We start from the raw sequence: 15,233 nt of genomic DNA on the forward strand, positions 1-15,233 counted from the left end.
GAAAGCCCACTGGGAAAGAATGAGAAAGAAAATGGACAAGGACATCATTACCATCACCTCATATTTCTCATTATATAAGAGCTTTGGACATTTTAGCCTGGTGAGCAAGAATCTGCGGGAGAGAGATGGGTCCGTTCTAGATGTGTCAACAGGACAGACTTCCAAGAAAGCTAGATCACAAGTTCACCCCAGGAAAAGAAAGCTCGTGACAATGGTGGGCCAGAGAAGGATACACACTAGAAGGATACAAATTCCTTGCTGTATCATCGCCAGTGTTTAGTCATTTGAAAAATGACACATGATGTTGTCATAAGTATTAAAAAGGTTGCAAGTGTAAAGTCTAGAAAACTGCTTAGCAATCATAGTCTTCCTGAGATGACAGCCTGTGGGGACATATGTCACAGACCCCCGGAGCAATGATTATTTGTTAGTTTGCTTGCTTGTTTATTTTCTGTCAAAATCTTGCTATGTAGTCCTGCCTGGCCTGGAACTTGTGACAATCCTCCTGCCTTTGCCTCCTGAGTGCTAGAGTTATGGCTATGTGCTACCATATTCAACCAAAGATGTTTATATTTTGTCTTGAAACAGAGTCTCATGACATAGCCCAGATTGACCTCCAACTCATGATCCTCATGCCTCAGCCTCACTGGGACAATAGGTATGTGACACCTTATCCGGCCCAGGAACACTGATTTGTATGGCTTTTTTGACCTCCCTGCTTTTCCCTGGACATCATTGCCTACTGCTCAGTTGACCTTACTTGTGCAGGAATGTTTGCCTTAGACTGGAGGAATTGAATATGAAGGGTGCTGTTCTGTCTTGGCATTGTCTATGTCTGGGTCTTCTGCAGACATAGCAGCACTGGTGTGGTTTGGATAGGAAACCCCCCCCCCCCCCGCTCCCCGTGAAAGCTTGGTCCCAATAGTGGCACTAACATCTTTAGTGATAAGTTTATAACTGACGGGCTGTGAGAAGGTGGCACCCAGCTGTAAGAAGTAGGTAGTCAGAAGCATGCTTCTGAAGGGTAGATCTCTACCCCGGATCTTCTGCTATCTCTGTCTCTGTTTCCCAGATATCATGAGTGGATCAGTGGAGCTGTCAGGACACAGAATGGAACCTCAAAGACCACGAGACAAGATACATAGTTTCTCTTGTTTTCTCAAGTATTTTTTCCTGGTGACTAAAAGCCACCTGGCATCCATGGACCACTCACCATGTTTGGGATATTTATAAAAATTAACTCCTGGGCCTCACGTTAGAACTATGGAGACAGAAGCCTTGAGGTGAGGAACAGCCTTTAAACAAGCTGCCCAGGGAATTATGATAGCTGCCAGCTGCCATAGACCGCCGACATACCCAAGAATTCAGAATGGGCCACCAAGAGACATGAATCCCATAGAATCTTTTCTTTTTCATACTTGAGTTCATTACCAGCAGAAAAGAGTCTCGAACCCAGAGCCTGAGAAGGCTCAGAGGAAACAGGAGAGCTAACTCTCACAAGGGCACAGTATGTGGCTCTGGGTGTGTTAAGTGACAATGGTTACCTCTGTCCTATCGCTGGCACAGCCATGCTGAGGGAGAATTGTGTGATAGTCCCGTCTCATTCTCATGCCAGGTGAGGAAGGGCCTGTATGGACATTTGCCTCATGGCCGTAGGGACCTGTATATTGGTCCTACTCTGCAGGCTGGATTCCATGGCTCTAACAACTTAAATAATTTTTATTACAAAAGAAAGACCAAAACATTCCCAAAATTCTCCCATGGGTTTCCCCCTCCATGCCAATAAATAAGGTGAAGGAGACAGACTGGAGGAGGGATTGGGGGTGTGGTTCAGCAGAAGAAAGAGCTTAGCCTGGGCAGGGGTGGCAAGGACATCCAGGCTCCCTCCCCAGTCCCAGGTCGTAGGGTCACATTGCCTGGATCAGAGACTCTGCCCATTGGCAGCAAAGACTCAGGAGTCTGGCGGAGTGTAGCCTGCAGGGAGGTCATGGTTCAGGATATCCAGGCTGGCAGTGGCCTTTCAGTTCTGGGAGGCAATGAGTCCAGCCAGCTCCCTGCTGGCTCCTAGGGAATCTAGCAGCATCAACTGAGGTGCAAGCCCACCTACGGGCAGCCTCTCTTCATACTGTGATCAATTGCCAACAGTAAAGTCACAAACCCAGGCCCCGAGAAACACTGGAATAAGCAGTCCAAAGACAGATGGAATGGGTCCTTCCCGTGCAGGGAGGTGGGGGTATAAAGAATCACAGTCAGAGCTAGCTGGGTCTTAAGGTCTCTAGGAAAAGAGAGCCTACCACCCCCTTGTCAGCTCAGTTCACGGCTCTACACCAAGATGAAGGTTTGGGGCCCAGCACTACCTGGTCAAGTCTCAATGGTGTCTCCACTCTGAAGCAGAGAACGGAGACATCCTCAGGCCAGGTACCTTCCAGGGCCAGAACCTTCCTGGTGAGGAGGCCTTTGGATCCAGCATAGCAGTTCCAGGAGGACAGTGGTTAGAGTCCCTTCAGCTTCCTGCCCCAGACATGCCCAGTGGATGGAAGGTATTCTCTTCTAGCAAGAGACGCCCCAGGCGGTAGAGCAGCTGAGGGTACCAGTGAACACCCTCACTCGGGGTCCAGCTGCCCCATGCCAAGCTGGGAAATAGTCGCAGGGGCCAGAAGGCCAACTGAGCCAGATGGTGGTCAGCCACAGCTGCAAAGCAGGACGCTACCACATCCTCCACCACAAGTGTCCCATGCCTTGTGAGAGGTGCATAGGACCCAAGGGCCACATGGGTGGAGACAGCTGCCACCCGAGCAGGCTGGAGGCCTGGTACCCCTGCTACCAGCACATATTGGCCTGGTTGCACATGGCTGGCAAATGTGGCCCGGAAGTGGGCCGCTGGTTCTGTATGATTGTCCGCAGTGAAGAGCAGATGAGCAGGCGTGAGTGCCAGCCGTCGTGGCGGATCCAGAGTCTCGATGATCTGGAAAGCCCTCAGCCTGTTTGGCTCACGGTCCAGGAAAATGAGCACATCACTGAAGGTGGGCTTCCCATCCTCCCCCATGGCCAGCACTCGGTCTCCTGGCTTCACAGCTGACAGGGCCACACGCTCCCCATTCTCTAGGCGTACCCGGGCTCCGGCAGGAAAGCAGCCGCCTGTCTTGGCAGCAGCAGAATGCTCTGTAGGTAGAAGGGACATGAAGGTGTTACTGCTGGGTGCTCACAGGCACAGTGTCCCTCCCCTCAGCACCCTAGCCCAGGACAGTGTCTCTTGTTTTAGGATAGCACCCCTATCACTATATCCCAGCCTCTGATAACCCACCACCAACCCATAGCTTGATTCTCCCTAGCCCAAACCCTAGCCAATGAGAGGAACACACAGGGGCTGGAACACCAGATTATGTCCCCACTAGATTCTGCCATGAATTCCAGAGGTTGGAGGTCAGCAGAGCTGCTGGTTACTTGTGACCTGAGCAGAGGAAAGTTGCAGACTTGTGTAAATGGGGAAGCTGGCTTAGCGTCGCTGGGGTCTAGAGAATCTGTTCTACCACTTGATCAAACACCTCCAAGAAACGGCCCTCCCAGACTGACATGCCAAGTGCTGTGACAGAGCTGACCATTTGAGTCTACACAAGTTAGAGGAATGCCAGCCCATAGAGAAAACAGGTTCCTGAAGCATCCTCAGAGTGAGTGCTCAGGGTGGGTCAATGGCGGGGACAAACCCATCAGTTTCAGTTCCTGTGTTGGCTGGGCATAGTGGCATCGGATGGTGGGATGAGATCAGTGTTTGGGGTCAGGAGTAATGAACAGAAGGGGCCACTTGGCGAGCTGACCTCTGGACTGGTGTTTATAGATGAAGTGGGTATGATTTTAGGTACATACAGTTCGAAGGGTCAGGTTGTGGGTAGGGGGAGGTAGGATCACCCTCGTGAACCCAGGTGAACCAAAAACACCAAAAAAGGTCTAGCTTGCCCGTCTGAGAGTACAACAACTATACAACCCATTTAGAGGGGGTGTGTAGCCGAGTGGGATCCATAGAACAACCATGTAAAGCATTCATGAGTGGGTAAGTTTAAGTGACAGGGACACTGGTGAGACTGGGGATGAGGGGCAAGGCTCCAGCGCCTGCCAGTTTTGATCAATAAGGCGGCCAATCTGGGAAAATCCACTTTATTGAGTCCATTTACCTCCAGAATGTCCAGCTTTGGGGCTCTGGGGAGGAGATCGGGACGCCTGCGCCCCCACTGGGAGGCCTGACCTGCATTTGGGTGGTAGGTTCTGAACCTCTGGGCTTCTGGTCGGGCACCCTGATGTCTAGACGCACTCTGGCCCCTAGCCCCATCATGCCTTATTCTGCATGGGCCTGGATCGGGGGACAGTGGTGCCTGCCAACCTGGCTTCCTCCATCTCTTCAACTTGTTCTGTCTTGCACTTCCTGTGGCAGTCTCTAGGCTGTGGACCACCAGGTCAGCACTCAGTGGTTCAGGAATAGGCCCTGTCTCTCTAGGCTCCTGCCATGAGTCTACCGGACATGGGAGGAGCAAGCAGTCCAAAGCAGCTGCAGGGAGCGCTGCCGCCGCCTCGGAAATCCTCTTCCCTTGGGTCCCCGCCTCCATCCCCTGGAAGCCATCTTCTCCTTCTTGGCCCTAGAGGGCCTTGTGCTGCCTGCCCACGCCCTGCGGCCCCGGCCCCGGGCCCAGCCCCCCGGCAGCAGCGGCTCACCAGACTTGACAGAGCAATGCACGTGGGCCTTGGACTCGTAATACACCCAGTCGAAGCCGGCCTCCACTGCTAAGCGCGCCAGCAGTCCATATTTATTTCGGTCGCGATCTGAGGTGGTGATATCCACCGCGCGGCCCTCATAGTGTAAAGACTCTTCTGAGTGATGGCCATCTTCATCCCAGCCTTCGGTCACCCGCAGCTTCACACCCGGCCACTGGTTCATGACAGAGATGGCCAGTGAGTTCAGACGGTCCTTGCAGCGCTGTGGAGGGGAACGAGGTCGAAATTAGGGAAAGGAGCCCACCCGGGTGCAGGTGATAGAAGATTCGACCGACTCTCCCACAGCACTCAAGGGACTTGGAAAGCTTGGGAGGACCTCTGCCCTTTTCCCTTGGGAATAGAGGACTCTAAATGTGTTCTCCTCGTCTAGCAGCCGAGAGTCCCCAGGGAACTAGGCCACATAGTGGCGCCACCGATCTGGAGGACGCATGGAGTCACGCACTCTCAGGGGACTCTTCTCCAGTCTATGGAGATCCGCTTGGCTCCCTCTCCCTTGCTTGGCGTTTGGATTCGCCACAAATGGAGCTCTGCTTTTCCAGAGCCGAGTAGCTCGGTTTTACCTAGGCAGCAAGGTGGGTCAATCTGCCGCGAGGGAGGAAAATTTAACAGTTCACTGCCTGCGGGCTGGCCTGCTGGGCATGCAAGGCCAAAGGTGCCCAGTAGGTGTCACCGCAGTCCCAGAGCTGAGGCCACCAGACACTGAGCCCTGCCAGCACGGCAGGTGCAGACCCAACAGCCGGACGGGTCTGGGGGTGTGTTGGAAGAAAATTCTAGTTCTACTTAGATCCCGCCAGCAAGTGACACAAAACATTCCCGTTGGAACCTTCTTTTGAACGCACACCTGCCTATGGTTAGCGGAGACACCTCAGGCAGAGAGCCAGTACCCCTCCTATGTGACTTGGACACAAGAGGACCCCCGTATAAGGGACCAGGGATCTCTCACACTTCCACCAGGGAGGAGTGTCCCTATTTAGGAAAGGATTTAGAAGAAACCGAGCTTTTGACCTCAAGACACTGGCTCTGAATCCTCGGATCTTCCTTGAACGGTGTGACTGTAGAGCTTCACCCTAGGGACAGCAGTGGTGGCTGCCTATTCACGATTCCCGTCCTTTGCCCAGGGGACCGTGCACTTGACTGAGGAAAGGGGGTGGAGTTTCCACCCTACGAGGAGAGGGCCCTCCACCAGTCTTTAACACTTAGGTAAGGTGTGAGATCCCGCCAAGTATCAACCTACCTATGCCCCCAGGGAGCTCAGACCCTACAGACCCTTGGACTTAACCTCAGGAGTCAATAGTCTAGGCTTTCTGTACTGTGCGGCCTGGCTTGAGGGTGCTCGCCGCCCCCCCCCCCCCCCGCCCCGAGGTGTAACTCAGCTCCGTTAGCTCCTTCCAGATCCCCGTGGTCCAGTTCTTAGACCTCACGTACATCGGTCTGCCTTACTAACCAGAGGCCGCTTGACTCTTCCCCTCTACCCCCTCCTTCGGGTACAGAGCCTGGGCGCTCGCTGTCAATGATTGCCCAGCCTGTGGCCCGGATCCTTATCTGCATTCCTCGGCGCCCAGCCCGGCCCGGCCACCGGCCAACCTTCGGCCCCGACATCGGCCGGCCGGCCCCGGCGCCAGGGCGCATGCTGAAGGCCGTGGTTAAGCTGCTCTCCCTAAAGGCAGCCTACTAACAGGGAAAGAGCCGATAGACCCTAGCGGAAAGGGGTGTATATCTCCTAAGGCATACCAGCTTCCGAGAAAGAAGTGTGCGACCTTGATGTCTGGTGGAGTCGGGTCCTGCTCGTGCATGCAGAGATAAGTTAATGTCAGCTATGCTCCCCGCCTTCCTAGGCATCCCTACTCCTATTTCCAATCCTCCTTGTTCTTGCCACCAAGCTCAAGGATCCCCCAAGCTTGGTCTCAGAGCCTGAAGGCTCCAGCACCCCACCCTTTAACCGCAACCGCGCCGCTCAGCCCTCGCGACAGACACGTGGGCTCATTCGGCTCGTTCCCTTTCCTACCTCTGCCTCCCCACTCAACTTTTCCCTGCTATTCCTTAAGCCCAGAACCAGCCAAGACACTGCTCCAGGAGAGGGCAGCGCAGCTAACCAAGGGCACAAGGGGAGGAAAGGCCACGGGATCCCTGGTGTCCTGAGCTTCTTCCCCTCAGGGGTGCCAAAAGGCTTCGAAATGACTAGGGCTGGGCTGTGAGAAATGTTAGGCGGAGAAGGATTTCGTGGTGCCCGGAGGCACAAGAGGCAGCCAGGTCGAGGTACCTTCAAGTGCCAGATCTGACCTGAGCTGCCAGCACTCGCGGGCAGAGGGGCCGCCCGCCAACCTGCTGAGCTGTGGGCCTTGGCAGCAGTAGAGAGCTCCTCTCAAAGACACCGGGCGGAATCCCGGATGCCAACACTCCCGCGGGGTCCCTTGGCCAGCCCAGTTTGGGCAGAAAGACACCCGGGATTCACGAGAAAGGCAGGTGCCAAGGGGCGTGCCAGGCAGTCGAGAAAAGGTGCCAGGCGAGAGGATAGGGCCGGGCAGGTGGCGATGCTTCGATGGCGCGCTGGGAGGACCGATCGCGCTCACCTGGGTCATGAGGCGGTCGGCACCGGTGTTCTCCTCGTCCTTGAAGATGATGTCGGGATTGTAGTTGGGGGTGAGCTCCTTGAAGCGCTCAGAGCTGCGTGCGATCTTCCCTTCGTAGCGCCCACTGGCACCCAGGGTCTTCTCCGGCACGTTGGGGCTGAACTGCTTGTAGGCAAGAGGCACGAGTTTGCGAGGCGGCCTCCGGCGGCTGCCCACCACCCGGCCCGGCCCGCAGCCCCGCGCCGCTGGCACCAGAAGCAGCACCAGCAGGAGCAGACAGAACCGCAGTCGGGGCCGGAGCCAGGCGGGAGACATGGCCGGGTAGCCCGGGAGAGCAGCAGGCGAGGGCGCCTGGTGGGCTGATGGGTGGGCGCGTGGCTGGGACAGCTTCGGGGACTCAGGCGTCTGGGTGGCTCTTGGGGACTCCAGGCGGGGGCGCCATGGGCAGCGCGACGCGGCTCAAGGCCGACGGGACTCAGGTGCGGGGCGGGGGCCCGGGGCCCTGGCTGGTGGCGGCGTGCTGTCCCCCTCGGCGCCTCGACTCTGAGCTGCCCGGCTCGCCGGCCGCCAATAAATAGGCCGGCCCGTTTGTTTTGGCAACGCGGCGACGGCGGGGGGCGGCGGGCGGCGGGGCTGCGGGCCGGCGGGCTGGGCTGGGCTAGCCGGGCCAGCGGACTGGAGGGACCCGCGGTTAGCACCCCGGCCCGGCGGTCAGGCGGCTCGGGCAGAGCGGGAGCTGCTGCCGTCTGCGGCGCAGCCCGGGGTCGAGTGAGAGGGGAAATGGAAGAGATCCGGGCTCGGGACCCGCTCAGACCGCACCCTATCCATGTCCCTGCCTCCTGAGCGCTCGACAGCGAACCTGTAGCAAGGGCGGCACAGCCTCCTCCCCCTCAGGCGGGCGGCCCCAAGGCTAGCCAGCCCTGTCCCGCGCGCTCCTCAGCCGGTCCACCCGCCCGCTGCCCTTTGCGCCCCCTGCGCTGCCTGCGATTGTCGTCCTGACGGGCCTCACCCCACCCTGGCCTCGCCTTCCCGTTCCTCGCGGCTCCGGGGAGCCCCACCAGGCGCAAACCTCCTGGACAGGAGATGCCACCCCCACGGAGACCGCAACCCACGTCGCAGCCGGACGCAAGAGGCGGGGGACAGTGGCTGGACCGCACAACCGCCTACGGTGTCCCCTGCGGAGAAACAAACCCAAAAGTTGGAGGTCATTCATAACCTGGTGCCCCACCCTGGCCCTGGCAACACTCCCTTTCTCGGCTTGAAGGAGCAGGGCTCTGTATTGACCCGGTGCACAGCTTCTGGACCCTATTCGGGCCGAGCACAGAACTGGGGGGTGGGGGTGGAGGCAATGTAGCCTTGTCAAGGGTCAAATAGAGCTGGAAATCCTGTTAAAATAAACAAGGGAGACGAAGGTGAAAAGGGAAAGGCCAAGGCAGAAGAACAGCTAAAGCGGGGACATCTACAGTGATGGAAGAACACTGGGCGTGATGGATTTTTTAAAAAAGCCAAAAGGATCTCAAACCACCTGCAGACAGGCGCTGCACCAGAATCACTCTTCCCTCTACTTCACAAGTGTTAGAAGCCATAGACTCTACAGAGGCTGCCAGGGAAGTGAATGTGGGTTGTGCACTTTAATAGAACATTCGGGAAGGCAGAATGAATTATAATCTATACTGCCCAAACCAGAAGAGGTGTGCTAACGGGCACAGATTACCACCACAATGGCAAATCGTGTGCCATTTATGACAGGTTTCACAAAGTCATAAAGTTAGAATTAAAAAGCTCAAGTTTTCTCCCTCACCCTCACCCTCACCCCCTTCCTTTCTTTACAGATGGAGTCTCAGCTACGTAGTTCAGGATAGCCTTTAGCTCTGGATTCTCTTGCTTCCACTTCCAGAGTGCTGGGATTACAAGAGAGTACCACCATGCCAGACATGCTAGAGAAATCATGATGCTACTACACACACACACACACACACACGCCCAGCTTCCTCTATCAAAGCAGACCTGTCTGTTGCTGCTGGTCTATATTTGAAGTTCAGGTCATTAATTTTGTTCATGTATTTGAAACAGGTTCTCAGGTAGCCAGGCTGATCCCTTACCACATGGTTGAGGACGACCTTGAACTACTGATCTTCCTAACTCTGCTTCCCAAGTGCAGGGTTTATAAGCTCTTAAGGTGCCACTGCTGCCTTGCTGAAGATTCAGATCTCACAGCACCATTGCATCCTGAGAAAAGGATAGCTTTGGAGTATAAACATTCTCCAGCCCCTCACCTCTACCTCTTAGACAAAGTATCACTATGTAGCCCTGGATGGCCGGAAACTCTCCATGTAGACCTTGAACCCACATCTGCTTCTGCCTCTCAAGAGCTAGGAACACAGAGATATTGCACCAAACAAAACTCCAAATTCTTTGAGCTCAAATTTCAGATGTAGCCTAACATGTAAAGTAATCTCAAGGTAATTTTTCAGCTGTAAAAATTGGTAAAAGAAAAAATGAGAGAAATAATTGCTGAGCATGGGGTTAAGTATGTATTGCTCATGCATGTGTGTGTGCATGCACAGGAGCACACACACACACACAACCACTGCCGCCACTGCCAGCAACCTATGCTCAGAGGACTAGAGAAGTAACTCTGGAGATTTTGCTAACTGGATAAAGCTCCTGTTACAAATAGAAGGACAGTTGGCAACAGGCAAACCTCCAGTGTGCCTCTTGACATGTACACATCTTTAATCCCTGAATCTAAGTGATCAGCCTGGCTGAGGTTTGAGTCTTAGAGGAGCCCAAGCCCAGCTCAGGAGGCAGTGCTCTGCAGAGGCACGCTCGATGCCCAGCAGAAGCTCCACTGCCTAAGGAGCTCTTATTTGACATGTGTCAGATCTTTAGAGACTTACATTCAAAAGAAGAAGAATCACAGTTTGAAAGAGGAGACAGGGTAAAGCAAATAGATGGCCAGATATTAGAGCCCCAAAATAGTCCTTTAAAAATTATATTTAAAAGTTTCATGAATGTATACAAGGGCATATGATCATATTTACCTGCTCCCATTTCATCCAAGAAAAGAGTGTTGGGATGCTTGTGGAAAATCACAAAACCTTGGGTTCAATCCCCAGTACTGGGGGGAAAGTGGTGGGGCTCTCTAGAAGTCACTTGGAACTCCATTTGTTTATTTGTTTGGAGACAAGCTCTCACCTGGCCTTGAACTGGCAATCCTGTCTCTTCTGCTTTGAAATTATAGGCATGCACCATTATACCCTGCATCCTGAAGCACTTCAAGTCAGGGCTTTAAAAACTTAGGTCATTGGAGCTGAAGAGATGGCTCAGCAGAGAAGAACACTTGTTGCTTTTGTGGGGGACCTGGGTCTAAGTTCCAGCACCCACAGCTCAGAACTGACTCTGGTCTCAGGGTATCCAACACCCTCTTCTGACTTCTATGAGTACTGCATACATCTGGTGCATAGACACATGTGCAGAAAAAACACATACACCACCACCACCAATAATAATAATAAAAATAAAAAATCATAATTTAAAGAACTTAGACAAATTTTTGGCTGCTGGTGTTCTTAGCCACTCAGATGTTGGATGGCTTCTGAACTAAGCCAGTCCCTGCATAATATCAAAAAGCCTAATGCTTTTTCTGATTACCAGCAAGCTGCTAGCATTATAATGAGAGATCTGAGATGTGCCATTCCAGAGGCGCCAATGGTCTGGGATACCTTATCCTCATACTCAGGAGCCAGCATCAGTGGCTGCCGTAGAGCACAGTGCGGCTCAGGCTGGGGATTGCTGAACACAGTGCAGCTCAGGCTGGAGATTGCTAGCAAGGGCGCTTGTTTCTTTCCCTTAGATCTCATCTACACCTCAGTCATCTCTACCTTGAAAAACAAAAAGCTATTGCTTTAGAAATACAATTTATTTTCTTGTCATGGTGCAAAGGTCTGAAAAAAATGGGTTGTAAAGGATTGGAAGGGCTGACAAGACGGCTCAGCAGGTAAAGGCACTTGCCGCCAAGCCTGATAGCCTGAGTTTGAGTCCTGGGACTCACATAGTGAGTAGAGAGACACATTCCCACAAGTTGTCCTCTGCCCACACAAATACATCCCCTCTTTTTCTTGCCCCCATCTGTGTGTATGCATCTCTCTGTCTCTCTGTTGCTATCTCTCTCTCCCTCTCCTCTCCTCTCCTCTCCTCTCCTCTCTCCTCCCCTCCCCTCCCCTCCCCTCCCCTCCCCTCCCCTCCCCTCCTCTCCTCTCCTCTCTAAATTTAATAAAAATGTTTTTAAGGCTCAGTGTGGTAATAACACACCTTTAATCCCAGCACTCAGGAGTCAGAAGCAGACAGATCTCTATGTGTTTCATGGTAGCCTGATCTACACAGTCCAAACAAAAACAAAAACAAAACAAAACAACCAACAACAACGAAAAATATTTTATAAAGAATTTGAAAATATACCATAGGACCCAATAACTTAAACATCTGTTTGGTAAACAACCATTTGCCATTTTTAGTAAATTTTATTTTAATGCTATAGAAGTACAGTATATTTATGATATATGAGATATATATATACACACACACATATATATGTACACTACATACTAGCGTACACATAAGAACTATATAGGATCCATACTGCTAAAACACCATTCCCCCACTTCACAGTTATGCCATTTGACCAGGTTAATTCAGCTTTAACTCCAGTGGTGTTGGGCCACAACTAGAGAGGTTCCAGGAACAATCAAATGTCCTTCAGTGGCTCAGGGCGCAGCAGCTCACCCGGCAGGAACAGCATTAGACCTGGGGGAGCAGAACATTGTCTCTGTAACTTCTGCTCACATGATCTTTCAGAATTTCAGTCTTCTCATTCATAAAATGAGAATAATGCCAGGTGTGGTGTTACCTGCCTGGAACGTCAGCACCCAGGGAGATGAGGCAAAAGGATCAGGAATTCCGGGCTAGTGACAAAGCATGAGCCTATTTCAAGAAATCAAAAACAAAAAACAACTCCTACCTCATAGAGTTGTTGAGATAGGTGAAAAACATGAACAGTCACGGCTATCCTTGACTGTTGTTGTGTTGTTGTGTAAGTTGTGTTCACTCTCTGCTGCATTCACTAGAAACGGCAGTGCTCCTCTGACTTGTATAATCTTTCTACTGGGAATAGTTGAAGACACTGGGTTTGTGTGACCTGACAGCAGTAGTCATTAGTAGGCTCTGCAACTAACTTTCTCTCTTTCTTTCTTTTCTTTCTTTCTTTCTTTCTTTCTTTCTTTCTTTCTTTCTTTCTTTCTTCCTTTCTTTCTCTTTCTCTCTCCCTCCCTCCTTCCCTCCCCCTTCCTTCTTTCCTTCCTTCCCCCCTTCCTTCCTTCTTTCCTTCCTTTCAAATCAGTTATGTTAGCCAGTTGGTCATGGCACATGCCTTTAATCCCAGCACTCAGGAGGCAGAGGCAGGCTGATCTACAGAGTGAATTCGAGGACAGCCAGGGCCACACAGAGAAATGGTGTCTCAAAAACCACTACCACCACCAACAACAAACTAGTTGTGTGTGTGTGTAATATGTACACGTATGCAAGCATATGTATGTGTTCGTATGTGAGGGTGGTGTGAGCCATGGTGTACATGTCAGAGGGAAAGCTTGAGTGTCCGTCTTTGCACTGCACATTGCTTAAGACAGGGCCTCCTGGCTGTTTGCTGGTGGGCACAGCAGGTTCATTGGCCTGTGAGCTTTCAGAAATTCTCCTGTTTTCACCTCTCATCTCCTGGTGGGAGCACCAGCCAGGACTGCAGATACCTGTCACCATGAGCAACTGTATGTGGAGTCTACAGATTCAAAATCAGATCTTTACACTTGTGCTTTGCCCACTTAGCCACCTGCCCATCCCCAGGTCCTGCATCTTTCTGTCAGGAAACACCTGGACATGATAAGGTAAGAGGTATGGAGGGAAAGAGAAGGCAACTGGCAAATCATCCCCAGAACTTACTATTCTAGCCTCTAGAGAAACCATTACAATCAAAGGAGATTATAAAGCCACAAATGCTGTTCATAAATGAGCATAGGGAAGTGCATCATAAACTAGGTTAATAGAGAAAATGAGCTTCATCAAGAATCAAGAAACAATTAGCTCGGGGCTGGAGAGAAGGCTCAGTGGTTAAGAGCACTGACTGCACTTCCAGAGGTCCTGAGTTCAAATCCCAGCAACCACATGGTGGCTCACAACCATCTGTAATGAGATCTGGTGCCCTCTTCTGGTGTGTCTGAAGACAGTTACAGTGTATTCATATATAATAAATAAATCTTTTTTAAAAAAAAATAAACAATTAGCTCAGGGCTAGAAACCTCCAGAGTAAGATCAGTTTTGAGAGCCGAAAAGGAAGATTGTAGTGGATGAAAAGGCCACTCAAATTCAAATTGTGTGTGGATCAAACACAATGATAGCCCTAGCAATGAAGAGTCAAGTGACAGGACCTAGTCACAGAGACCTTTGCAAAACCCTTAGGATAGCTGGCACCTCGTCCATTGTATAGATGAGGAAACCATTTACAAAAGGCCCAAGTGTGGCTCAGACCTTGCACGTGAGGGAGTGGAAGTCAGAACTTAGACCCATATGCCTCTGCAATGCTTTCTTGGTGAGTGACTCCTTGGGCAAGCATGCTGGGTTGCTGACCTTTATTCAAGTCAGTTATTTTTTTTCTGTAATCTAGAGAACTGTTTTTTCCTTTCAAGAGTTGTTACCTTAGGCTTTTAAGCCTTCATACTCTTAATTCCACAACTGGTTGAGGTCATTTTGACTCCTATTTTGACTTTTTGGAGTTGGGGGTTGGGAAGAGGTTAGCAACTCCCAACACGTTTGTCCTATCTGGAAGAAGTGTGCTTCTCTTTCATCCCTCAGATCAGTTCAGAACACATTTAGAGACCCAATTAAAGCCACTCAAATCTAACAATGCTTTGAAAGTTAGCTATTGATTAGAAATGAGAATGTCAAGGTACCTTTGGCCAAACAATAAGCTCATTACAAGGCACTTCAGAGAGATTTGGGTATTCAAGACTTTGCTTTGATGACTTTGAATCAGCAAGGAAAAGCAGAATTAGAGTGTTTACCCCTCAAGTCAGAGACAAAGATGGTAGAAAAACCATCCTATAGACAGACATTTGTAGATACACAATCATACAAATGTGTTTCTTGGGCCACAGGCCTTCAACCTTACCTCCTTAGGAAGCTGAGGCTGGAAAAGTCAAGGTCATCTTGGACAACACAATGATACCTCATCTCAAAAGAAAAAGGAAAAGAGAGGCCAATAAAGGCTCATGGTAGAGGGCTTGCCCAGAATGTTCAACGTCCAGCATCACAAATGCGAAATAAATGGAGGAGGAAGGGGGGGAAAGAGAGGGTAATGGAATGCATGTGACATAAAAGCAGGGGTGGGAAGGTGTTGGGGGGGACAAAGGGGACCAGAAAGAGATAGGAAGGTGGGGCAGTGGGAAGAGGATGACTAAGAAAGAATCTAAAAAATGTTATGAACATATGCAAATGTCATAACAAAAATCTATTACTTTGTATTCTAACTTTTAAAAAAGATTTATATTTATATTTCATGTGTGTGCATGTGTGTGTGTGTACATAGGCCTATGGAAACCAAAAGAAGGCATCATATCCCCCTGGAATGGGAGTTAAAGGCAGTTGTTGTCTGCCTGATGTGGGTACTGAGACCCAAACTCACGTCCTTTGCCAGAGCAGCATAGGCTCTTTCCATTGAGTCATCTCTCCAGCTCTTGAAGAACTGATTTAAAATGTATTTCTGTACAGGATGGTGGTGTGTTTACTAGTGGGCTTTATTTGTGCCCTAGTGGCTCTATTTGGAATTATTTGCTTAGGAGAAAATCTTGGAAA

General features: G+C 51.2%; 1 protein-coding gene across 1 annotated transcript; it reads right to left on the reverse strand.

The window, feature by feature from the left end:
- Window positions 1-1,690: 1,690 nt before the first annotated feature.
- Ihh (Indian hedgehog signaling molecule) lies at window positions 1,691-8,107 on the reverse strand. Its single transcript, XM_028760690.1, has 3 exons — window positions 7,335-8,107; window positions 4,705-4,966; window positions 1,691-3,162 (listed from the first exon to the last, which is right to left on the reverse strand). Exons 1-3 carry the CDS (start codon window positions 7,647-7,649, stop codon window positions 2,504-2,506), a joined length of 1,236 nt encoding a protein of 411 aa, XP_028616523.1. The 5' UTR covers window positions 7,650-8,107; the 3' UTR covers window positions 1,691-2,503.
- Window positions 8,108-15,233: the final 7,126 nt, after the last annotated feature.

Source organism: Grammomys surdaster, unplaced genomic scaffold (assembly GCF_004785775.1).
Source record: "Grammomys surdaster isolate TR1022 unplaced genomic scaffold, NIH_TR_1.0 126546, whole genome shotgun sequence".
NCBI classification, from domain to species: domain Eukaryota; kingdom Metazoa; phylum Chordata; class Mammalia; order Rodentia; family Muridae; genus Grammomys; species Grammomys surdaster.

Excerpts from the sequence above, each read along its gene's own strand:
- Ihh (XM_028760690.1), bottom strand. The coding sequence starts at position 7,649 with ATGTCTCCCGCCTGGCTCCGGCCCCGACTGCGGTTCTGTCTGCTCCTG. Across the intron at positions 4,967-7,334 it reads CCGACCGCCTCATGACCCAG|CGCTGCAAGGACCGTCTGAA; the intron begins GTGAGCGCGATC and ends TCCCCTCCACAG. Across the intron at positions 3,163-4,704 it reads GCATTGCTCTGTCAAGTCTG|AGCATTCTGCTGCTGCCAAG; the intron begins GTGAGCCGCTGC and ends TTCTACCTACAG.